We start from the raw sequence: 25,166 nt of genomic DNA on the forward strand, positions 1-25,166 counted from the left end.
CCAGGCCCAGCTGTGTGGCTGTCGGAGCCAGGTGGGAGTCCCATTTAGGCCGTTCAGCCAGGGCTCCTGGTGGCAGCCACCTTTGTGTACAGAATCAGGAGCATAGAAGAGATGACCATCAGTTTGATACGGTGGTCTCGGGCTTGGGAAAGTAATTATATCTCACCTGTCACTTGAAGGTCACAGTCCTCTTTGCAGGACAGCACATCTCTAAGAGCCCATTTGAAGTGAATGTCGACAAGGCCCAGGGAGACGCCAGTAAAGTCACCGCAAAAGGCCCAGGCCTAGAAGCTGCAGGGAACATCGCCAACAAGCCCACCTACTTTGACATCTACACGGCAGGTAACATGCCTCTCGTCCATGGGTCAAGCTTTCTTCAAAACCTGAGATAACCCCACAGGGACCGAAAGGCTTGGAATCTCTCCCTTTTTGTCTTCTACTTCAAGCAACCAGCAACAAAAGTAGCATTTTCAAATATGTTGGTTTTATTTGTGGATTTTTCAAAACCTGCTTTTCCTTCTCTAAGATCTTGTAGTCAAGCTTGACTTTAATTATTAATAGTCAGTCCATCTCTGTATACACTTGACTAAATGAATGTTCCAAAGAAACCAAGTTTCCAGAATCATCCCCTAGGCCAAATTCAATGCAAGGTCCTGTCGGGGGGAGAAAAAGAGGAATGATTAAAACACAATTCTTGACTTGTCAGTTTTCTTTTCAATGCAGAAAATTTAGAAAGTAGAAAAACAGGAGAAAAAGGAAGTTCGGCCATGACCCTTATCTCCCGACCAGAAAACGTTGCTAATGTCTTGGTGTGACCTTCGGGCTCCTCTGTGTCTCCTTTGATTTGCATTTTGTACCTGCTCTTGGGCCCGTCAGCAGCGAGCCTCCTGAGAAGGTGGCTCAGGCTCGTGGCATGTTCGCTGTCCCCAGGTGCCGGCGTGGGGGACATCGGCGTGGAGGTGGAGGACCCCCAGGGGAAGAATACCATGGAGTTGCTCGTGGAAGACAAAGGAAACCAGGTGTATCGGTGTGTGTACAAACCAGTGCAGCCCGGCCCCCACGTGGTCAAGGTCTCCTTTGCTGGGGACACCATTCCGAAGAGTCCCTTTGTCGTGCAGGTCGGGGAAGGTGAGTGCTGGGGCGGCGGACTACCCTCTGCTTTGGGCGTTGAGGCTGACATGTGCACAGCTGGGCTCCCAGGCCAGGAGAAGAGTGGGAGGGGGACACCACTGAACATGCACCTGGCCCCTTTCTGCCAGGGCTGTGGGAAGTGGCTTATTTTGTCCTCAGGGTAGAAATACTAATGTCTTCTTGTGAGCTGTGCAGTGAGCTAAGTATTAACTCAGCAATCCTCCCAGAACACTCATGCGGGACAGCCCTCATCTCATGGAGGGGTGGGAGGCTGAGGTCGGCGGGGGTGGCATTGCTGGGGCGCTGCAGCCCCCACAGCCAGGCACTTTGCACCCCTGCATGTGGTCATCACACCAGCCTGTGTGTTCCAAGCATTATTATCCCCAGTTTGCAGGTGGAGACACTGGAGCTTCCGTGTCAGTGAGCATGGAGTAGGCGGCGTCAGTGAGCGTAGAACCCGGGTCTGTGTTGATCCCTTAACGGTGCCGCTAAACTCCTGCAGCGAAGCATGCATTTTTCTCTAATGTTAAACTCTTTTGCCTTCAACTTTGTTGCTCTATTTTTTTCCTCCAATTCTGTCGCCTCCCTAACCAACACCTGCGTTTCCCTGTTCTGTCCTCTGCATCTGCGTCTGCAGACCTGGCTTCCTCTTCTGAGTCCTGCCTCTGGGCCAACCTGGACCCCGAAGCTGTTGGCTTCCTATTGAGAGCCCTGGGCCCGAGGCATCTTGCTTGGTAAGGGCTGGTTGGGTGGGGCTCCTGTGCCAGTTCTTCGTGCTGCCTGCAGATGTCAGCTGGGCCTGTGCTCTTGTGACCTCAGGAAATTACAGGGCAGGTGTTCCTACGTGGCCAGCCAGACCCAAACCCACTTTCTAATTACAGTTCAATCTCTGAGACATCTCAAAACGGTAGAGAATCTGATGGTTTCCTTTGAACTCTTTAGCTCCATTTCGTGTTGACAGGAACTGAGCAGCCACCCTTCTCATGTTGAGACGATTGCCCATGTTCAGAATTTCCATGAGCATTTCTTTTTTTTAAGACACATTAAAGCCCTCCAAGGGAAGTGTTGTCATCCTGTTTTGACTTCTTTCTGGTATGACCAACTTTTCTTCCTTTGACAAAGAAAAAGAAAACTAATGTATCCCTAAAGAAGACTTTCTTTGACATAATGCAAGAGAGAATTTTAAACAGCTTTCCTAGTTCTAATAGTGTTTTCCAACTTCTGGCACTCAGGGGCTGCCTTTTCAATTTCTCGAACATTCGTTCAGCCATCACTTGTACTATTTAATATTTAATTCATAGAGTTGTTTTTCTTTTGAGGTACTAACCTTCCCCTACTTAAGTGATTTTATGTAAAAAAGAAACAATGGAAAACCAATGTCACCTGCCATAACATGTGACTATAAACTTACATTCATCCATGAGCCACCTAACATCATCTCTAACTGCAGGAGTGTGTGTATGTCTCTTTGGGAAGCAGTTGTTTGCCAAATAGTGAGGTAAGGACATTGCAGGGAAAAGGGGCCAGAGGAGGAATTACCTGCCTTCTATGGAGTAATGATGCTTGTCTTCTGGAGTCTGTGACCCTGTAGTGTACAGATAGCTGTCAAGTATGCAGTGTCAGATTTGGAAAAGAAAAGCGACTTAATAACACACATTGCATTTTACCCATTAGTCTCCCATTTCTATATTTAATGAGAAATGTTGCCCATGTTGGCAAAAAAATTCCTAGGGTCCAAGAATGTCTTTTATCAACCTTCTGGCGTATACTGTGAAACAGTAGTTTGTGTATCTCTCACGTAAGGATTATTAGAGGTTGCCTTTGGCCTTCATTTTTAGACTTACAACTTTAGGTTTTTAAACTCCATCTAGAAATACAATTAAGAATGGTGTCTACTGCTAACCATTGCATTTTTAGCCACCCACTTTCCGAGGACCCTTGTAACAACAACACTAAAAATGTTTGTCTGCCTCAGCCAAGGCGGGGTTACACTGGTTTCCTTTTGAATCGTCCTTGGCTCTTCCCAGGGAAGATGACAGTGTTTAGACATTGAGAAGTGGCTCATGTGAAGTTTGGAACCTGGTCAGACATTTTCAAGGGCTGCCTTTTCCAAGCAGACTTGAAAAGGTCCAGTCTTCCCAATTACTGGGCCCTTGAATATGGCAATGAGGTTTGAATAACGTCCAGCCCTAGGTCTTAACTCTTCTCTACCACCGGAAGGATATATGCCAAGATTCAACTGGGACCAGGAACACAGTGAACGCACGCTGTGCTTTTCTGGGTTCCTTGCCAAAGGAGCGTTCCCCCGTCCCTCTGTGGTGGGGCTGGACAGAGTTCTCCTGTGCCCTTACTTGCCAGCCTAGGGTGCTCCCTGAGTGGGACCCCTGACCTTAGGCAACTGCTGCATACGCTTTGTGCAAAGCAAACATTTTCTTGGTGGCTGGCACCAAGTTACCTTGGCTGGCTCAACTCTGACTAAAGAATGAAAGGTTGAATTGATGTTGAAACTGTGCTTGCAGCCTGCAGTCCAAACGCCTGCCGGGCCAGTGGCCGGGGCCTGCAGCCCAAAGGCGTCCGCATCCGGGAGACTGCGGACTTCAAGGTTGACACCAAATCTGCTGGAAGTGGGGAGCTTGGCGTAACCGTGAAGGGTCCTAGTAAGTACTCCTCTGTTTCCCTGTTGCAGGTGTGATGTGGGCCAACTGTGCAGTGATGGCATGTGTAGTTCATCCCCCGGCCAGTTCTGATCGATTTGTCCCAGAGAGAAATGTCAAAGACCTGAGTCTGTTGGCCCCATGGGGAAGGAAGCAGTGATTGATTAGTGATGTCTGCTCTAGGGGCTGACGCGACAGCCTCATGTTGCAGGAAAGCTTCTGGGAGTAGAAAAAACAGTGATATACTGGAGCTGGGGAGATGCCGTCCTTGGATCAACCACCTCAAGTGGCCTGTTTAGTATTTGAGGAGACCTAGGTTCAGGGAGGAAGGGTCTTGGCCAAGGTCACACAGCTCGTAAGCATCTGAGCTGGAATTGAAGCACGGTCTCCCCAGAGCTAGTCCTTTTCTGACTACAGGTTTTAGAGACTGTGAAATTATGTCACGAACCTAATTACTATGATCAGTGCTTACAGATGAAGAATAAAATTCCCTAAGGTTAAATTTTCTTCGAAGATACAGGCCATGTGTGGAGGGGTGGGTTGCACCCTAGAACTCATTCTTGCTCCCTGTGCGGGAAAGGAAGACAGCAAAGGTGGGTGTCTCCTGCGTCCTCCAGTTTCCCCTGAACACAGAAGTTGCTCATGTTTCTGGTTGCAGCGAGGCAGTCGGGCGGTTCACTCCCATGCCCTGTGGGGTCCTGAGCTTCCTTCTCTCTAGCAGGACTGCTCTCAGCCACTGTGTTCCCATTAGGCTAAGGCAGGAGTGTTGTATGCTCCAGAAAGTTAATGTTTGACCTCAGAGCACCAGGCTCTGGGGCAGGCTGTGCCCCAAGGGTAACCAGGTTCTAGACTGCCCAAACCTGGAGCCTGGCTGCTCTGGGGCTGCAGGAGCCAAGGAGGTGTTTTTTTTTTTTCTGAGTTTGGATTGTTGCTTGACTAAATGACTTGCCCAGCCAAACCTCAGGGCTCAACATAGAACAAGTTCCTACCTGATGGCTCAGCCTCGGGTTTGTGGGGAAGCGTCTAAAGCCTGTCCTCTTATAGATAGCATGTAAGAGCTTTCTCACTTTCATTGTCCAGCTCTAGTTAAAAAAAATATGCCAGGAGAATAACCTGAAACTCATGCCAGATACTCATGGTACTTAATGCAAATAGTCTCCAGTTTTTGTGGGGAGGCTAAGACTGGTAGCTATGATTGTTAAGAAAAATTGAGATGTGACTAGACTTATTTTTACACAAACCCAGGAGTTTGAGGACCTCTAGCCCCTCATAGCTGAGGGAGTATAATCTTCCATGTCCCCACACTCTGAAGCAGAGATGGGTCTGTTTTTAGCTTTGGATTAATCTCCCAGGCTTTGGGGGTCCCACACTGTGAGGTGGTCCACCTAGTTTTCCTGTGTGTGGCTTACGTTTTGTGGCTATGCCTGTGTTTTTGGATTCTCATTCTGAGCCTAGACTGCTTTGGAAAGGTGGTACGTTTCCTTCCACAGAGGGTCTGGAGGAGCTGGTGAAACAGAAAGGCTTTCTGGATGGAGTCTATGCATTCGAGTATTACCCCAGCACCCCGGGGAAATACAGCATCGCCATCACGTGGGGGGGACACCACATTCCAAAGAGGTGAGTCTCCAGCTGGAGTGGAGTTCCCTCTTCTCTGGAGGCGTGCTCAGCCCAGGGCAGGCCCCCAGCGGTTGCTTCCTGGGCTGTGGGAGGGAAAGAAATCTGCTTTGTTGAAACCTCTTTTTTTTCTTTTCAGAGCAGCACACAGACATTTGGCCTATTCTCAAAAGCAGCAGAAAGTAGCTGTGGTTTCGGCCGCCTTGCTTTAAATCAAATCCTGGCGGTTTGGGGCTGGTGGGAGGCAGGGGAGCCAGAAGCAGCGGTACTGGAGAGCAAGTGGGCTGTGTGCCTGTGTGCCCTTATGTAGACTGAGATTCTCCTTCCTTCACTGTGCGCCTCTGTTCAGGAGTGCCATGGGGGTAGAGTCTGCTGTGGTTTTACCTTATAACCGTCGACGTGAGTGCAGTCGGGGTCCAAGGGGTCTGCAGCTTTGCCTAATGGGTGTCGCAGTTTCTTGCCCTGTGTTCATGTTTCTAGCTCTCCTGGGGGCCACTTTAAATTCTGAAGACATTCAGTTTACCTTGAGAAATACCTGAGTGTTACAGGGTTCTGAGAATCTAGGCAAACCTCAAATCTCCTGTAGCAAAGTTAAAGCATATTAATTCATGTATGGGATAAAGCCTGTTCAGCCTAGTTTTCTTGGTATAGCATAAGCAGGGTATGGAAAAATACATATTTGCTAGCTTCCAGAAGTGAGCACTGCACACAAAAGGTAAATGACCAGAGGGACAGTGCAAAACAGGATAGCTTGAGTGCAACGTCATTGGCCACCTGAGCATCTGGAAGCAGGTACCTTCGTATACTGTTTACGTAACAATGGCTGTGGGGGGTGCCATGTGGAGGAAGGGCTTGGCGAGAGATTGGGACTCCAGCTAAAAGTCAGTGGAAAGAATATGTATCAACAGCTTGTGGCTGCATTTAGCTCCTTCTTTGCTCTTCTTTAATGCTTTTTCTGTTCCTTTTCTTCTAGCCCCTTTGAGGTTCAAGTTGGCCCAGAGGCAGGCATGCAGAAAGTCCGCGCATGGGGCCCCGGCCTCCTGGGAGGGATTGTTGGGCGGTCGGCGGACTTCGTGGTGGAGTCTGTTGACTCTGAAGTGGGGTCTCTGGGTAAGCGGAGGCTGCTGACCAGCTGCTCTGGAGGGCTGAGATTTCGGGGGCTTGTGTTTGGTGTCAGGCCAGGGGCCGGGGCCTCCTCCTGACCATCACTGCCCTTAACCTCCTGAGCGCCCAAGGCTGCCTCTGTCTACTGCTGTGGGATGGCCATTCCCATTTTCCTTCTGCCCATCATTCCTTCATCTGTTAGACCTCAAGGGTGGAGGCCTTCTGTGTATGCTGTTCCTGAAGCAGCTCCTAGAACATAGTAGGCATTCAGCAAATACTGTTGACTGAACCTTAGTTTAGATGAATGAATGAATTTTGCTGACAATAGAAATTTGGGAAGTAAATACTCTTCAGAGCATAACAGAGTACGTATATTCTAAATACGCATCTGGTGTATGTATGATTATTTTAGATAAGTGGTCAGCAAATTTTCTCAATAAAGGACCAGATAGCAAACATTTTACTATCGTGGGTCATATTCTCCCTCCCACAACTATCTGATTCTGCTGTTGTAGCGTGAAGAGCCGTGGGCCATAGATCGGCAAACAAGCATGGCCATGTTCTAATAAAACCTTATTTATGAAATAAAAACAGGTGTTGGGTCAGATTTGATTCACTGGCCGTAGTCTGATGACATCTGTGATAGCATGTAAAAAGGGAAAAATAGGGATATAAACATTTTGATAGATCTCTCCAGACTTTGTTTTCTGTACATACCCATACAAACACTAATCTGCCACAAAAAAATGTCTAGGGGAAATCCTTCTATCTTTTTCAAGTAAATACAGGGTGTATCTTTCCATCGCTCCCTTGGAGTTCTATTGTATGGATGTATCTACTGTCAGGCCCTCCAGTTATTCCCAGAGTTTTGCTATCAAAACAAAGCTGAATACATATCCTTGTCTCCAACTGTTCATCCATATCCTTGGTTATTTCCTTCAGATAAAAGCCCAGAAGTGGATTTGGTAGGCAAAGAATGGGTGTGGGTTTAAGCTTTTGGCACACATTACCATATTACCCACAGAAGGATTTGCTGTTTGACCTTCCCTATTAGATGATATAAAAACAAAACAAAAACTACAGCAAAATATATAGAAAATCCAGCCCCTCCGTTTCTGGCGAGGACTCGATGGGCTGCTTTTATGGGAGGGACAGAAGCAGATTTCAATCTTCTGTCCGATACTTGGCCTTTAGGGAGCCGAGGGGTGGGTTGAGAGTAACCTGAATGGGTCTTGTGCACCGTGTGAGGGGGTCCCCTTCCCTCCTGCCCCCAGGGTTTGCCCCTGTGCACAGTGTGAGCGGGTCCCCTTCCCTCCTGCCCCCAGGGTTTGCCCCTGTGCAAAGTGTGAGCGGGTCCCCTTCCGTCCTGCCCCCAGGGTTTGCCCCTGTGCACCATGTGAGCGGGTCCCCTTTCCTCCTGCCCCCAGGGTTTGCCATTGAAGGCCCCTCCCAGGCGAAGATAGAGTACGATGACCAGAATGATGGCTCCTGTGACGTCAAGTACTGGCCCAGGGAGCCCGGCGAGTATGCCGTTCACATCATGTGTGACGACGAAGACATCAAGGACAGCCCATACATGGCCTTCATCCACCCGGCCTCCGGAGACTGCAACCCGGACCTGGTGAATCACCTTGTCGTGTTTCTGTCCTCCTTCCCTGCTTCCCCCGCACTCTGCACGGTGCCCGGAGAGTTGACTTTAGCTGCATGTTGAGAGGCGGCAGAGGGGGAGCCACTTAGAGCTTAGGAAAGACTGGTGTGAGTTAGAATCCTGGTAGTATCGGTACTTTTCTAATGTTGGGCAGGTAACAGCCCTCTGACTCCAGATGATTTCCTCCATGAAATGGAATGACAGTAGCTTCCTGGAGCACCTGGGATGATTCCACGAGGCAACATGCATAAGGACAGCCCTTGGTCTGGCCCAAGCAGGGGGCTCCATTAGCTGCTATTTGCTTGCAATGCAGGGCATCCTATTGATGGTGTCACTTTCTGTAGTTATTATTTCAAGGTACTCCACAGATAAAGTGGCCTTCTCTTAAATTGGAACAGCATTTGCAGTGTTTCCAGGAGTTTCTCTCAAACCCTTAGCAGGCTGATAGGCATCAAGTCTGAGACAACCTGGCACATAGGAGGAGGCCCCACACCCATGTGTGCTGCTGCTGGCTCATGCGGCTGTCTGCCCATAGGCTGACGTCAGTCCAGCCTCCTGGCCAAGTGCTGGTCCTTTGTTCTCTTGGGGCTGCAGACATCTGGAATGTCAGTGGTAAAGGTTCTGAGTCCCCTTAAAGTGAGAACATTGAAGCTGGACATGGCTGGAGTTCCCTGCCCTGGTTACTGGAAGTCCTCGATGTCAGCTCAGAATAAGGGAGGAGCCCCAGGCTCATTCGGGCCTGGTTTCAGAGTTTTGTTCTTCCTGAGAGGTTAATGATACTGTTTTTTTATTTTTAAGTTACTGCCTGCTTTAGCATTTTCCTTTCCATAACCATCCTGTTATGTAGGTTCTGTAAAAAGTTAGACACATTATCTCATTCTTTCTCTATTCCCAGTCTCGGGTCTTGATACTGGGTTTTAGTGAGGACGTTACGCAGAAGGAGAATCATGATTGTCCCTCTGCCCCAGGTCCAAGCATATGGGCCAGGTTTGGAGAAATCTGGGTGCATTGTCAACAACCTAGCTGAGTTCACCGTGGACCCTAAGGATGCTGGAAAAGCTCCCTTAAAGATATTCGCTCAGGTAAGTGTCCAGGGGCCACCTGCGCAGGTAATTGGCAGGTGACAGGATCCATCAATTTGATGGCCAGTCGCTCAATCCATCTGATCCTCAGTTTCCTCATTCATCCATTGGGAATAATAAGAATATTTAGCTCATGGGATTATGTGAGAGTTAAATGAAATTCTGATATGCAAAGCAGGGTGCTTTCCTCCTCATCTTTATGATGTATATTCTGTGGATGCTTGAGTGTTTCAGATTTCCCTGTACACGTCCATCACGGTGGCCAAGCCTGCCTTGGCTGTGATGGAAGGTTTGTAAACAAGGATTTATTAAATATATTTATCTAATTTAATTGAACTTGGCCCCAGGATTTAAATAAGGAATTAAAATTAAGAAGCAGTGAGTGGCCATGGCTTTCTTTTTGGGCCATTTGCTCTTAATATGTAAAAATAAATAAATGCAAGTGGTCTTCCACACCCCGTGGTCATTGTGCTGTGGAAATACGACAGGTCGTGGTTGCTTGGTGAGGTTAAGTTGGATGGGCAAGTGGTGACCTGGTTGTCTTCAGAGGCCACTGCGGCCCCATTTGATGGAGACAGTGTGAGGGCCAGGCCTCCTCTCAGTGCCTGCTCTTCTCCAGGACGGGGAAGGCCAGCCCATTGACATCCAGACGAAGAGCCGGATGGACGGCACGTACTCCTGCTCGTACACGCCGGTGAAGGCCATCAAGCATACCATTGCCGTGGTCTGGGGAGGTGTGAACATCCCACACAGCCCCTACAGGGTAGGTCGTGAGGCAGAATCCTGGCCTGCGCAGAAGCCCAGTCTTGGAGTGGAAAGAGCCCACCCTCATGGGCCCGGAGAAGTCAAGTGGTTTGAAGGGCAGCATGCTCGGGATTCCCCCAAAGAACTTTATAATGATGTCGACTCACAGTGTTTTATGGGTCCAAGTCGGGGAGACCCTGATGACAGCTGTCTCCATGCCCTCTCTAGGTCAACATCGGACAGGGTAGCCATCCCCAGAAGGTCAAAGTGTTTGGGCCAGGCGTGGAGAAGAGCGGACTCAAGGCAAATGAGCCCACTCACTTCACGGTGGACTGTACTGAGGCCGGGGAAGGTGAGCGGGCTTCACCCAGTGCAGTGATGGTTGGTTGCTCCTTGGGGAAGAAGGTTCTTTTCAGAATGTTTCAAGGGCAGTGAACTTTGAAGCAGGGAATAGTCCACCTGATCAGGTAATCGTGCGTCTTGTGAGTCTCTGTGTCAGTGCCTTGATGTCCTCGCGCATCCTCCATCCCTTCTCCAGACCCTGACTTACCACCCTCCCTCTCTCGGGTTTCTTACTGGAATCTTGCCAGGTGCTTTGTTGGGGTGTTAAATTAACCTGAGCTGGAAGTGCTTGTGTGGGGCATGCTGCTGCTTGTGGACTGGTACTCACAAGCTGGTCTCTTCCAGGTGATGTCAGCGTGGGCATTAAATGTGATGCCCGGGTGTTAAGTGAGGATGAGGAAGACGTGGATTTTGACATCATTCACAATGCCAACGACACGTTCACGGTCAAATATGTGCCTCCTGCCGCTGGGCGATACACAATCAAGGTTCTGTTTGCATCTCAGGTGTGTGTTTCGGCCTGGGTTCATTCTGGCCACCTGTGTGTAGATTTTCTTTTTCTATGTTTTGAGCAACAGGGAAAATGTCTGAAGAGCTCTGCTCCATGGTTTCCCACTCTGGTTCCTTAAAACCAAGAAGGAAAAAAATCCAGCCAGCACTAAATGTTGACCACTTTTTAACAAAAGGGAGGCACAGTGAGGCATTCGGTGCTCAAGCAGAGCTCTGGAAAGAGATGGGTTTGTTATAAACTTTTGTCACGTTTTTGATTGAAAGGTAATTAATGTCTGGGTGTGTTCTACTTAGACCTCTTTGATGCAATGACCATGGCCTCAACCCTTAAACTTTTAGAGGAAGCGGAGTTTTGAAGTTTCAGATAGAGTCCATATTTACATGTGATAGTGAAAACAGGACAAATGGTACCTGAGACAGAATGATCTGATACTGGTTTTCAAGTTAGCCTTACCTAAAGACAGGAACCTCAGGAGACAGTTCTGTGCCTAAAGGTGTTGGGCTTGTGTTGAGTTATCCAGTTAACCTATTCTGCCTTTATTCTGACAGTCTGTGACCTTCTTTTTGAAGAATTACCGTCATTGTATTTTTGATCAATTTCTTGCATTCCCCAAACTGAGCTCTCTGTCCCTGGAGGACATCTCCTACCCCCTTACTCCATATATTATTGTCGTTTTATTCTTGGCAGTATTTTTTGCATCCTAAGTACTCAACATTTGGTGTTAAAGATTTGTTTGTGGGAAACGTTCCTTTAGCTGTGCAGACAGCAGGTCAAAGCCTGTGATGTAGGGACTCCAGGCATTCATAGGTGGCAAGTGATGACTCTCACCTGATGCTAGAGTATGAAAACCTGACCTGTGGCCACGGGCATGGTTCACCACACGCTGGAGTCAGCACCGTCGGAGGCCTCCCCTCTGTGCTGGGCAGAAGGCTGAGCTCTGGCAGTTCCTTTGGGGGCTTTCCTACTGAGAAAGTGTCTCCTCTACAGGAAATCCCCGCCAGCCCTTTCAGAGTCAAAGTTGACCCTTCCCATGATGCCAGTAAAGTGAAGGCAGAAGGCCCAGGGCTCAGCAAAGCAGGTAAGATGCGTGTGTGCGAGGCCATTGGAGGCCTGGTGCAGGCCGGCAGTGGGCACGTTTGGTCTGCAGCCTGGCGGGACTTCTCTCCACCAAGCAGCTTTGGTTCGGGGATGCAGCAAAGAGGGAGCTGTGGGTAGTGGCTCCTGCCCGAGCTGCAGGCAGTGGCTGGATGCCAGCCACAGCCCTGACAGCCTTGCTAGAGCTACTTCTGGTGAACCCATCAGACCGGTTCTCAAAGTGAAACCACTCCAGCCAGGCCTGTTCCCTCACTTCATGATGTATCCTTCCAGGCGTGGAAAACGGGAAACCGACCCACTTCACTGTCTACACCAAAGGGGCCGGAAAAGCCCCACTGGACGTGCGGTTCAGTGGCCCCGTTCCCGGCGACGCCGTAAAGGATCTGGATGTCATCGATAACTATGACTACTCCCACACCGTGAAGTACACGCCCACTCAGCAGGTAGGGCCCTTGCCGGCGCCTGTGCTCCGGCCACGCTGGGCCACGTGGGACCCCAGGGGCTGATCCGTGCTCTGCTCAGGTGCCCCCATTGGGGGTGACTTGGCTCTTCTCATTCGGGCTCTCCTGTCCGGAGGGCCTGGGGGGTTCTCAAGAACTTGCAGAGAGCCAGCTCATGGCTGCCCACCCCAGTCTCCCACTCCATTTGGGGTTCAGCAGAGAAGCACTGAACGCTTGGAATGCTGGGCCTAATGTTTTCCTCTCCTAACACCCCCACTCTCATCCTTACCAGCTCGTTTTGGTCTCTTATTAATTACTCATCCATCAAGAACAGCCACACCTTTGTTGTTCCTTATTGCCCTTTTAGTTTAATTTACCCTTTTTACAGGCTTTTGTGGCGGGATTTTTCTCAAAGAGCCAGGTCAGCCCTTAGGCCCTCAGGCCCAGGATAACTATTTAGGACCCCAGATTGTCCCCTTTTACAAAATGCGGGAATATGGACAGTTTCTTGCCATCCAGGTTGCTTAGCTTGATTATTTTAGGTAATGAGGCCTTAAGAAACCACCTCTGGGTATGAATTGATGTTTATTTGATTACAATTTTGTTTGGCTTCATGTTCAACATCTCTAGAGTCTGAGGAGCAGGTAACCCAGCAGAAAAGCCGGAATTTTACTACTTACCCATTGTGTTCTAAACAGTCGTTCCCAACCTCTGATGTGCCTGCGTTCTTGAGGACAGGAGCCCGTCCCCCCGTGTGAGATGCCGTTTGTAGGGGAAGAAGGGTGCTGCTTTCTTAGAAACCCTGCCTGAGAATCATCCCTCCTGCCCGGCCCCTCCGTGAGGAGCTGGCCAGTGGCTGGTGGGGAAGGATGAGGTGGTGAACGGGTCCCCTTGCACAGGTGCTACACGTCCTGGAGATGGAATCTTTGCTGTGAGGAACTTCCCTGGCAGTGGGAGGGGAGCTCTGGGGCCAAACTACTCACGTGGCCTCCTCTCTCCAGATGTCCTTCTTCCAGGGTGTGTGTGTGTGTTTAATAATGTGGCATGATGAATGGTTTTACCATTTATTATTTGGTAAAATGAATACTTTCAAAGACAGAACACCCTTTCCTTATGGGGCCACTTAGTGCTATGCAGGTAATTATTTCTGAGAGCTGATGGGAGCCTTACTGCTGGGAGCACCGACTTGACGTCACCTTTGTTGCCAATTGTCTGCGTTCCTTGGAAAGTAACAGAAAACACAGTCATGCACCCTGGTCAAGATCACGAGGTCACAGACTGCTAAAAACATTTTGAGATTGCTTTATCCCATGTCTATATACCTTTTTGCTTTTTGGCTGAGCTGCAAGGAGCTAAGTTGCAGACACTAAGAAAGGATCAGGTTTTGACCTGCACCCCTAGAAAGCACTTCAGAACCCGTTGCTGTGGACGCCCCCACCTACCAGTCGGGGCAGAGGTGAGGTCAGGAGCCCAGGTCCTGTTTCATCGTATTTGAAGTGAAGCTGAAGTGGGAGGCTCCTTACTTCAGAGCCATCCCAAGGTCAAGTTCATCCAGTTTCCTGATAGCAGCAGGCTTGAGGGCTGTCCGCATGCCCAGGGCCACTTGGGGTTGTTTGTCTGAAGGAGCCTGGCAGGGTCTTGGTGTCAGTCCCCGCCTCTGGTGCGAGTGACTCACACGACGCCTCTGCAGTCCTTATTTGTTGTTTAGACCAGTTTACTGTTTCATTATTTGGGCAACTTACAATTCTGCATTTTTCTCTACGGCAAAACAGATGAACTCTCTTCTCTTCGATTGTGAGTTCCCCAAGGAAGGGCCATCATGTTGTGTGTGTATATATATCACCCCAGCCCTGGCCCTGAGCCCAGGGCCTGATGCTAAAGGTGCTCTGTATGGATTTATGGCTGAATGAGGGGTATACAAGCGAGAGCCTTAACCTACAAGCAGTGATGACCTGGGAACTTTGTGATCCGGTGGGAGAGTGGGGCCCCCACACCCTCGTTCTCCTTTGATCTCCCTTTTCTGAGGAGCAGCTGACAGCTCACCCTGGGGTCACATAAGCGTGTCTTTGGGCCTCTGCTCCTGGATGTAGCCAAGAGGTCTGGGTCAGCCCAGAAAGTCTTGCCCAACACACAGGCAGAGCGCGTACCTTGAGGGCTGATGCCCACGGCACAGCTTCTCATAATGGTTTTAGGAAATGATGGGCTGGAATTTTCCAGAAAGGCAAGTACTTGGTGTGTGTGGAGAGACAGGAATGGGTCCTGGTGCAGGGTGAGCCAGCAGACCAGGCCGTGGCAGGGGCTGCCCGCCTCGTGGCTCTCTGGCCCCTGTGGCCGATGCCCCTGCAGGGTCCTGAGCAACACCTGGGAGGCACCCATCTGCCTGCAGTGGACCAGTGCCGGGTGTTGCTGGCCCATCCTGTCGGCTCCTGCGGGAGCTCCGTGGTCACAGCTCTCTCTGCTTTGCTGGAGTGTGGCTTGTTGGACTGGAGCTTGAGAACCCTCCCGAAGGTCAGACAAAGGCTTGATGTTATACAAAGGAAATTAGGCAACGCCAGTTTCCCCTGAGGCTTTGGCCTCCTGTGCTTTTGTTCACAAACTTCCCTGAAGAGAATGGCAGCAACTCCAAGCTGGGTCAGGAACCTTGGGAATCAGAAACTCCATGTATACTGTGGGTGCCTTTAGGAAACCCCGTGAGCTCGCCGAGCCTCCCAGGGTAACAGCCCCCACCTCAGAATGTCATTACTGCTGGTTGGCACAGAGGTCTCTGGACAAGGGGGCTGAGAGTGGCTCTCTCAGTCCTCTCCTGAGCTTTTGGGTCAGGGTCTTACGTATGTATATTTTGCAGAATAAGATTAAGGTTTCAGAGGCCCGTAGGGGAGAGAATCAGGGGGGCCTCTGAAATGCTCCAGTGGTCACTGTTCAGACATTCCTGTTTCTGACTCCAAGGCCTTAGAGGGAACCTTAAAACTTAACAGGCCATTGCAGGTGCAGATCTCAAGATTCTTCTTCCCCCTTGTTAGGTTATGTGAGGCACAGTTCATTTCCTGTCTGAGTTTTGTTTTGTTTTTTATGACTGGTAATGAGATCACACTTTCTGTGATGGAATGGGTGGCCTTAAATGAGGAAGGATTTTTCCCTTACAAGACTTACAGCGGGTGGCAGAGACGGTTTTTCCATGACCCGTGCTTCGCTGTGAGGCCTAGCCCTCGAGGAGTTAGGGGCTTGGGGGCACATTGAGGCTCGGGCAGAGCCAGCCCGTCGGGATCGGGAATGCTGCGGTGGCTGAGACAGCAAATGGCCCCCTGCCTTAGTCATTACGAGGTGGAGACCTTTCTGTCCCTGGGCTGGTCCTCAGCTCTGGTGAATCTGCCCCATGTGCATCTTACCATGAAATGTTACACCCTTCAGGCTGGGCGCCAGTTGGTTTTGGGTGCAGCACTGATGAATCCTGGAACATCAATCCTCCCAACTTCGTTGATGCAACCAATTTTTTTCTTGGCTTTTCCCCTTCTTCATGACAAAAGGACCGTGAGAAAACATTCATAGGCCAAAAGCTACACCCTTTTTACACTTGATCAGCAGTAGCATTCTGCAGGTCTGAGTTCCAGCGAGCCCGTCAGGTTCTGGGGGCATCACATGGCCTCTGTGCTTCTTTCCCTCCTGTGTCCTCTCACATTATTCCGGGTGTTTGAGGTGGGGGGGTATTAGTCTTCTGAGCCAGTGTGGGCATTCATGGGGCCTTGGTCTGGGGGGACGATTCCGCTAGCTGACCACGGAGAGAGGAAGCCAGCAGAATGCGGGCCAGGATACCTGGGGCACAAGGGGCCGTGCCACGCCTCTGTGACCTCCAGGGTGCTGGAGGGAGGCCTGGCAAACCCACAGGCGCAGTCCACCTTCACACCTGCAGCTTCTCTTCTCTTGACCTGGATAGGGGAAGTCAGACCTTGTGCTATGCGGGGGTCTTAGAACAGTTCTGGGTGAACCCTTGCAAATCCCTTGCTCAGCTTGGTGGCCTAAAATTGATTCCCAAGTCAGAGGGAAAAATGGTTTTGTTTGGTTAGCGGCCCCCAGACCCAGCTGCTCTGCCCCTGGCCGGGCAGGGTGTGTGCTGGGGAGGTGGTAGGGGAGCAGCAGGGACACGGCCCTAGTGCTGCAGGCCAGGCCCAGCCCAGTACTCACCAGGCATGTGACTTGAGCAAGTGACCTTACCTCCCTGAGCCATGGTGTCTTGTCCTGGAGAAATGGGGATGACAGGGGGAACCATCATTCTCGCCATGGGCTGGAAGCTTAGAGAAATACGTCTGAGGTACTTTCTACATCCATTGGAATCAAGGGCCCTGTCTCTCTGGGAAGAGCCAAAGACCCCGAAGGGGTGTAAATACCAGGTCAGCATGCTGGTGCCCACAGGCTCCATGATTCCTCTCGTTCCAGGGCAGCGTGCAGGTCCTGGTTACCTACGGTGGCGATCCCATCCCTAAAAGCCCTTTCACTGTGGGTGTCGCTGCTCCGCTGGACTTGAGCAAGATAAGAATTAATGGGCTGGAAAACAGTAAGTTTTGTACTTGCCATCACCAGGCCTCAGTCTCCTCACTTGTACAGTTGGGTTGGGGGAGGTCAAGGACACTTACACCCACCGGAATATTAAGAAAATGAATCAATTAATTCAGGGGCTGGCACGGGTGAGCCTTCCGTAACTGCTGGCATGGCACTGGGCTGTTTTATTTATTTACAAAGAGAGGTCAGGGCACATCGCTTTCCGGTGAGTTTCTGCTATGCCTGCTGCTTCTGCCACTGAGTCCATGCTGGTGTTGACATGAAGTTAAGCATGAAAGTCACCTCCCTGGCGTGCAGAAACCATACTACGGTCCCCAGCTCCATCCTAGTTTTCCTTTAGCTTGTTAGCTATCTTAATAGTATAAACGCATGCCATTTATTTTAAATTTTGCAGTTTTTGCAGTTTGTTTTACTAGGGGGAATTTCAAATATACAAAAGTAAAGAGAACAGTGTAATATGAGCACTGATGTACTCATCATGCAGTGTCAGAACTTCAACACATGGTCATAAAGTTACTCAATGAAAGTCATGCATAAGCCCATTTTTCATTTAGAGAACATCACCATTAAGAGTAAATTCCACTTAAAATATATCACCTCCCCACCTTCCTAGGATTAACCAAAGTTAATGGTTCAGTTTCTATCTTCTCTGCGTCCATTCGCACCTAGGGATCATCAGAACACACTGGGCAAAGTTTATTTTGCATGAAGTTACCCTTCTATGCCCAGAAGTCTTCAGCCTGCCTTTTTTACATCTGCAGTGCGTCGTGGAGAACATTCACGCCTGCGTCCGCTCGGTGGCACTGGCTGCCGAGTGGCTGCACTTCAGAGGCACGCATTCCCCTGGTCTCAGGATCAGGCGGGGCTCCCACTGCGTTGTGAAGGACAGCTCCCAGCTCCAGGGCTCTGTATCAAGGGCTGGGTGCAGCTTTTGTCCCTGGGGTGCAGCCCACTCTGCATGTGCCCTTAATAGTATAAGTACATGTCATTCATTTTAAATTTTGCAGTTTGTTTTACTAGGGAGACTTCACTGCCCAGCCCTTTCATATGGCCCCTCATCCCTCCTTTCTCCACGGCTCCGAGGGTATCAGCCCCAGACTAGGAGACGCATGACACCAATTAGGAGAAGCCTTTGGGACGTGGCACTCAGAGGCCGCCTGCCGTAGCTCAGTAGCGCTCGTCTTGGCAGGCCCTGTGTTACCCTCGAGTCAGGATTTTGCAGGGTTGTGGTGGGGCCCTGTGCTCCCAGCACATTTGTTTGAGTTCAGGTCCTTTCCCTGCTTTTATCAAGTACAACATGTGAGTTTTCTGTGGCCCTGGCTTTGCAAAGACCTTTCAAATAACAACACAGCCCAGAGAGTCAGTTTCCAGGATTTGCTGCAGTGCCCTGCATGGGCTGGCTTTTACTTTTTCCTTCTTGGCTGTAGGATTAAATTTGCTGCCAAGAATTAGTAAATAAAACACTGGCTAATGAGAATGTTTTCGTATAAAGTTAACCCCAGAAGTACTTAAAGGAGAGAAGAAAATGTCAGATTGTAACTGACGGGTCAGCAGAGAAGATTCTGTGGTCAAGTAAATTTAGGTTTGAGTCCCAGCCTTGGGGTCCCATACATGTGACTTAACCTCTCTGAGCCTCGACTTTCCCATCTGTTAGAGCCTGGTTACTAGTTAATACCCGCTAGGGTTGTGGTGGAAGTTAAAAGACATGATGTGCTCTACTCATGCCTGGAGTATGAAGTGACAACTCCCCTCTCCAGAGACCATGTTTGCTCTCAGTTCTTGCAGCCAAACAGGGTCAGCTCCTCACCTCAGCTTGTTTCCTTTCCCAGGAGTCGAAGTCGGGAAGGATCAGGAGTTCACCATTGACACCAGGGGGGCAGGGGGCCAGGGGAAGCTGGACGTGACCGTCTTGAGCCCCTCGAGGAAGGTCGTGCCATGCCTAGTGGCGCCTGTGGTGGGCCAGGAGAGCAACACGGCCAAGTTCATTCCCCGAGAGGAAGGGCTCTACGCCATTGACATGACCTACGACGGGCACCCCGTGCCTGGGTGCCCCTACACCATGGAGGCCTCGCTGCCGCCAGATCCCACCAAGGTCAGCTTTTGTTTTCATACCAGAACTTGTCCCCTGTTGTCAAGTATAACACCACAGTCCCGATCCCGCCTGGCAAAGACTTTAGAACATAACTGTGTGGGGAAAGTCAGTACGCGGTGGCCGAGAGTGGTTCTCTTCTACATTCAGCCTGAAGTTCCCTGGGCAGGCGGCTCCCGCCCTTTCCCCCGCTCCCCTCCCCGCCTGGGAGGCTTTGGTGGGACATGTCCTGTCCCCGAATTCTATTCCTTCATTTGTTAGCGTAATATGATTCTCGCTTCAAAGCTGGCCTGGAAGGGTGAGGTAAGATAGTGAACGTGGAGGCCTCAGCCCAGTGTCCGCACAGAGTGAGTTCGCCCACCAGAAGTTGCCATAATGTAATACGAAAGCATACTATTCTCATTATCATGTCTTCCTAGCAGCCCAGAATATTTCCTGTGACCTGAATGACATGGAGCCTATAAAACTCTCATGTTGAATCAGAGATAAAAGCCTCATTCCCTCCCTCTTTTAAAAACAGTTCAGTTTTTTTGTTTATTTGTTAATTTTTTTATTGGACTTTATTTTTTAGAGCCATATTAGGTTCACAGTAAAATTGACAGGAAGGTAGAGATATGCCACAGACCCTGAGCCCCCACATGCTAGAGCTTCTCCATTATGACAATGCCTGCGCAGAGCAGTACCTTTGTTATAAGTGATTGAGCTACACTGGCATCATTATCACCCAGAGTTGAGTGTACGTCAGGGTTCACTATGTAGACATAGATACGTTCTGTGGGTTTCAATGGATGTGCAATGACATGTATTCCCCGTTGTATTTCAGTTTTTTATTATGAGGGATTTGTTGAGAGAGATGTAGCAGCCAGAGCGACAGTGGGGTCCAGGACGCCATTCCCTGGGTGCCAAGGAACATTCGTGTGTTTGTTAACAGGATGCGAGGCCGCCACCTCTACCCCATGCTTCCGAGGGCCCCACCTCTGCTGTGGCTCTCAGTGTTGGGCAGCTTCACAGCCACCTCCCCCTCTCTTAGCCAGCAGCCTAGAGCTCTGTGGCTCTGACTCAGTGGAGTGTGAGGTACCAGTCGGGCCCCCAGGAGAGGGACCACTGAACTGAGATGCAGTTCAGTGAGGATTGCAGGGCTGGCTGAGCGGCGATACCTGCATCAGGCAGGGTTTGACTTTTAATCTTTGTCAAATAGGTGAAGGCCCACGGTCCTGGCCTTGAAGGTGGCCTGGTGGGCAAGCCTGCTGAGTTCACCATCGACACCAAAGGAGCTGGAACTGGAGGTTTGGGCCTAACCGTGGAAGGTCCGTGCGAGGCCAAAATCGAATGTTCTGACAATGGGGATGGGACATGCTCCGTCTCTTACCTTCCCACAAAGCCGGGGGAGTACTTGGTCAACATTCTCTTCGAAGAAGTCCACATCCCTGGCTCTCCCTTCAAAGCTGATATTGAAATGCCGTTTGACCCCTCGAAAGTGGTGGCATCCGGACCGGGTCTCCACCATGGGAAAGTGGGCGAAGCTGGGCTGCTTAGCGTCGACTGTTCGGAAGCGGGGCCCGGGGCCCTGGGTCTGGAAGCCATCTCAGACTTGGGAGCGAAAGCCGAAGTCTGTATTGAGAACCACAAAGATGGCACTTACGCAGTGACCTACGTGCCCCTGACCGCTGGCATGTACACGCTGACCATGAAGTATGGCGGGGAGCTTGTGCCTCACTTCCCCGCCAGGGTCAAGGTGGACCCCGCCGTGGACACCAGCAGGGTCAAAGTCTTTGGGCCAGGAATAGAAGGAAAAGGTGGGTTTCATAAAAAAGGAGGCACTAGAAACTCACAAGAGTCGGTTGTCTGCTGTCACTGACATTAGACTGGATGTGTTCTCACGTGCTGAGAACCTTGGTTCTTGAGTTTGCTCCCAGATGTTGGTGACATTCTGATCTGTGTGGTTGTTCTGCAGATGTATTTCGTGAAGCCACCACTGACTTCACTGTGGACTCCCGGCCCCTGACACAGGTCGGGGGTGACCACATCAAGGCCCACATTGCCAACCCCTCAGGCGCCTCCACGGAATGTTTTGTCACGGACAATGCTGATGGCACCTACCAGGTGGAGTACACCCCCTTTGAGAAAGGTGAGTTGAGGTCTCCTTGGACATGGCCCTCATTCAGAGCTGTGCTGGACCATTTCCTTTGGTGATGGGTGCTGACTTCTGCCCTGTGTCTGGCCCGTCTCAGCAGAGGCACATGCAAGGTGACGAGAAAACCTCCCTCCCCAGCAGAGCCAGGGACTGGCACGTTGGCCCTTTGTGTGACAGTAAGGGCCAGGTTTCGCCTCCCTCAGCTGAGCAAGTCATGGAGTGATGTCATGGCATTTTTCCCATTTGTACAGTTTTTTTATATATAGAATTAATTTTTCTCCTGAATATTTAAACTATAAAAGTTTTGATGAATCATAAAAGCATAAAGAAAAAAGATAAAAGCACCATATGCCCTTGTTACCTGGATATGTAATCCCTATAGATATTCTGGTATAGATGTTTTCCATCACTTTTTGTAACTGTGTCTGTTGTTTCATGAGTTTCCCTTTGCCTTTTGGCTCATGACTAGTGGAGTTTCCCAAATACGGATAAGTATGTTTAAGATGACTGACTTGAATGTAGACTTAGTGATATTTAGAGCAGTTCCTGGTTATATGACAAAACAGCTTGTATTTTCTTAAAAAAATCAGGTCAGACCAATATTACTGTTTCTTAACCTGCTCTTTTCAATTACATGATAGAGAAGGTAGATGTGAAGGCTGGAGAAAGCCCTGGAGTAGAGAGTATCGTTTCCCACAGATGGGTGACTTTTGTTCAAATAGGTTTTTGTTTGTTGTTTGGAACAGGGCTCCATGTAGTGGAGGTGACATACGATGATGTGCCCATCCCAAACAGTCCCTTCAAAGTGGCTGTAACTGAAGGCTGCCAGCCATCTAGGGTTCAAGCCCAAGGACCTGGACTGAAGGAGGCCTTCACCAACAAACCCAACGTCTTCACTGTGGTTACCAGGTAAGGAAGGCCCTGGGACCTGTGTGTGTTGACTCTCTAAAAGGAGTAGTCCTGAATAGTTTAACTGCTTTAAATAAGTTTTATGGGTGTATCCTACATATGTGTTACAGTTTTCCAACTTTCGAGAGGCATCTTTTTGTGTGTGATATATGTACCCTTTCTTCTGTCGAGACATATGTTACAGAGAAAGACAATTACACCCTTGAAAGTACAATAGATGGAAGCTCTGTTACTTGATAATACAGAAATAGATAGCCAATCTCATATTCAAGTGAAATATTAGAAGTATTCCTATTATAATGGGTCACAAGTCACCTACCTGAATTGTACTTGAAGACCTAGCCAATGCAATTAGGTAAGAAAAACAAATGAAGGATAAGCATTAGAAAGGAGGGGTCAAAGCTTATCTTTATCTATGTTATACTGTTGAGAAATGCCCTGTGTGAGAGGTATCGCAGTAATGGAAGTAGGTTTAGCTCAATGGCATAGTTGAGAGTGGGATACTGAATAATTGTGGCAATGAGCAAGGTAGCCTGAACCACTAGTACAACTTCACTTTTTTTCCCCACATTTTCCAGAGGAGCAGGAATTGGTGGGCTTGGCATAACTGTGGAGGGACCCTCAGAATCGAAGATAAACTGCAGAGACAACAAAGACGGCAGCTGCAGTGCTGAGTACATCCCCTTTGCTCTGGGGGATTATGATGTTAACATCACATATGGAGGAGCCCACGTCCCTGGTAAGCCAGCCTCTGGAAAGGAACCCAAAGGCTAATTCATTTTGCACGAAAGCAGGTTTGATTTCACTGGTGTCTCTGAGTAGGAAAAACAGTCTGATATTTGCAGTAGCTGCAGAGGGAGTATGTTCCTTGGCTGGATCTCCAATAATATCCTAACTACCAGTCGAACCTGTAGCAAACAAGCTTTGGTTTGCCGTTTTGACTGGAAATGGTGGTTCCTCTGTTGACGGACCTTATTTCTTCATTTGAAGGAAAGCTGATTCTTTACAAGTTTGAAAATCTCTATTTTGGAGTTAGTTCTTGTTCACCTTATACATTTGTCTTGTCTGTTTGCCATTGGTAGCCCTGGTAGCTGATTAAGACACAAAAACTCAAATTCTTAACTTCTCTTGGATTTAACAACATAATATATATATATATGCACTTACCATACAGCTGGGTTTCCCATCCTCAGCACTGTGGACATCTTGGTAGGATAGTTCTTTGTTGGCAGGGTGGGAGGGGGCTGGCCTGTGTATTGTATGATATTTAGTAGCACACACACCCCATTTTGTGACAACTAGAAATGTCTCCAGGTATTGCCAGTTCCACTGAAGGGCAAAATCACCCCTGGTTGAGAACCAACTGCTATAAATGACTCAAACAATAAAGAAATATATAACTTAAGTAGGGAAGAGCCTTTCTACTTTGATGCTCCAAGGGAAGGAATCTCTGTAGGTCCTGGTTCTGTTTATTTAATGAGGCAGTTGCCACCCAACACCCATCTGGAAGGGTAGATGAGTGTGTAGACACAAGTCCAAGGACTCCAGGTTGCTCTGGAGTCAGCCTGTGCCTTGTCTCAGGTGTGGTGAGAAAGAGGCAGAGCCCCCTCCCTAGACCCCTGAGCAGGAAGGGCCTCGGGTGAGTCACTGCTGATCTCACCGCGAAGGCCATCAGCTGGGGTGAGACTGAGGGAAAGGGGATGGGCTGAGGGCCTGCTTCCAGGTTTCTGGATCAACTCCTGGGAAGCCAGGGTGTCCACTGACCTTTCCCGATCCTGTTTGCTTTTCCCCTTATTACGTGCAAATGTGCACACACACACATGCTTTTTCTTTCTCCCACACTCATCAGTAAGCATTGACATTCAACTCTTAATTCTCCACGGATGTTCATTTAAGCTGCAATTTTATGAAGGCTTAAGTTTCCTTTAAAAAAAAAAACTTAAAGTGATGAGTCATCCCTCAGACTTGTTCTTGCAGCTCGTGCATCGTAGATTTTTAAATGCCCATAATCACTAGTCAAGGGGAATTCAAACATGGACAAGACTGTCAAAGCTCCTGCCCTCTGGGAACTTCTGACTAGCATTTATGTGACTAAAACTTGTGATAAATGTTACGAAGAAAGAACAGGGCTTACTGACAGAATACAGAGCAATGGAGACTTTTTGGAGTTTTGTGACCCCGCTGCCTGTGGGATGGGAACGTACAGCTTGAAGAACCGGTGGAAGGCTGGTGTCAGGGGAGAGGACGTGGTGGCTCCAAAATAAGCAGGCAGCTGTGGAAATGAGCATCTCCTGGTTATAGGGCCACAAAGCTGTTTTGACTGTATTGAGAATGTCTGGTGGATGCAATTGACTTTGGAGTCCCTCTTGCTGTAGGGGGTGAGAGTTGGAGCTCCTGTGGCTGACTTATGAACTTGAGACAAATGGTCATCTCTGGACTTAAGAGGAAGAGACCCATTTGGAGTTTTCCCATCCGGTGTAGATGGAATGTGGACCTCTTTGTATTTCAGACTCTCTGTTCTATTACCTCCCAAAACCACATGCCAGCTTCTCCCCAACCCCTCACTCTCCCAGGCTGAGTCATTTACTGTAGTGTTGGTTGGCTTCATAGCTAAGCTGCTGGGAAACACTCGGCAACCTGCTGGCTTGCAATTTGCTTTCATGGGAATTCTGGTTGGTTAAATATTAGCCCAGTGTTTCCTGGCCTGGGATAAACCCCTAATGGGGATATTTTTAAGAAGGTGTTCTGCTTACCCGCAATGGTGTATTGGTTTCCTCCGGTGGGCCCGCTGTGGTCAGTTGGTGGATAGGTGCTTATTAGACCACTGGGTCCACTGGGATAAGTGCATCCGGATGAAAGGCTGCTGAGATTGATTGATGATGTCTGCCTGGGGCAGGGAACCAGAGTGGCTGGCAAGTAATGCTTGATATCTGCCACCTTGGACCTAGAGCTGGTTCTTGGCGGCTTTCCTGCCGAGTTCAGACAACTTCTAGTGGAGGCTCTGACTTGGAGACTAGTGTCAGGGGTGGTCTCTTACCATCATCTGTGGGCACTGAAACCCTCAACTGTCTCTGTCTAAAATAAAACTCCCTTCTGTTTCACTACACCCCAGTGT

General features: G+C 49.4%; 1 protein-coding gene across 4 annotated transcripts in view; it reads left to right on the top strand.

Annotated features, from left to right (window-relative positions):
• The window catches only part of FLNB (filamin B), a 128,121-nt gene that overhangs the window by 66,486 nt on the left and 36,469 nt on the right, over positions 1 to 25,166 (top strand). For all 4 annotated transcript variants that reach the window (XM_037019380.2, XM_073230761.1, XM_017656809.3 and 1 more), the window contains exons 7-24: positions 180 to 342; positions 931 to 1,128; positions 3,651 to 3,788; positions 5,276 to 5,402; positions 6,373 to 6,509; positions 7,931 to 8,124; positions 9,120 to 9,233; positions 9,853 to 9,996; positions 10,206 to 10,329; positions 10,665 to 10,825; positions 11,818 to 11,908; positions 12,199 to 12,368; positions 16,797 to 16,914; positions 18,749 to 19,011; positions 20,207 to 20,804; positions 20,963 to 21,136; positions 21,889 to 22,051; positions 22,630 to 22,790. In XM_037019380.2, the coding sequence (XP_036875275.2) occupies positions 180 to 342; positions 931 to 1,128; positions 3,651 to 3,788; positions 5,276 to 5,402; positions 6,373 to 6,509; positions 7,931 to 8,124; positions 9,120 to 9,233; positions 9,853 to 9,996; positions 10,206 to 10,329; positions 10,665 to 10,825; positions 11,818 to 11,908; positions 12,199 to 12,368; positions 16,797 to 16,914; positions 18,749 to 19,011; positions 20,207 to 20,804; positions 20,963 to 21,136; positions 21,889 to 22,051; positions 22,630 to 22,790 (3,238 nt within the window). The remainder of the gene's footprint in view (positions 1 to 179; positions 343 to 930; positions 1,129 to 3,650; positions 3,789 to 5,275; positions 5,403 to 6,372; positions 6,510 to 7,930; positions 8,125 to 9,119; positions 9,234 to 9,852; positions 9,997 to 10,205; positions 10,330 to 10,664; positions 10,826 to 11,817; positions 11,909 to 12,198; positions 12,369 to 16,796; positions 16,915 to 18,748; positions 19,012 to 20,206; positions 20,805 to 20,962; positions 21,137 to 21,888; positions 22,052 to 22,629; positions 22,791 to 25,166) is intronic.

Source organism: Manis javanica, chromosome 3 (genome assembly GCF_040802235.1).
Source record: "Manis javanica isolate MJ-LG chromosome 3, MJ_LKY, whole genome shotgun sequence".
Taxonomy (NCBI): domain Eukaryota; kingdom Metazoa; phylum Chordata; class Mammalia; order Pholidota; family Manidae; genus Manis; species Manis javanica.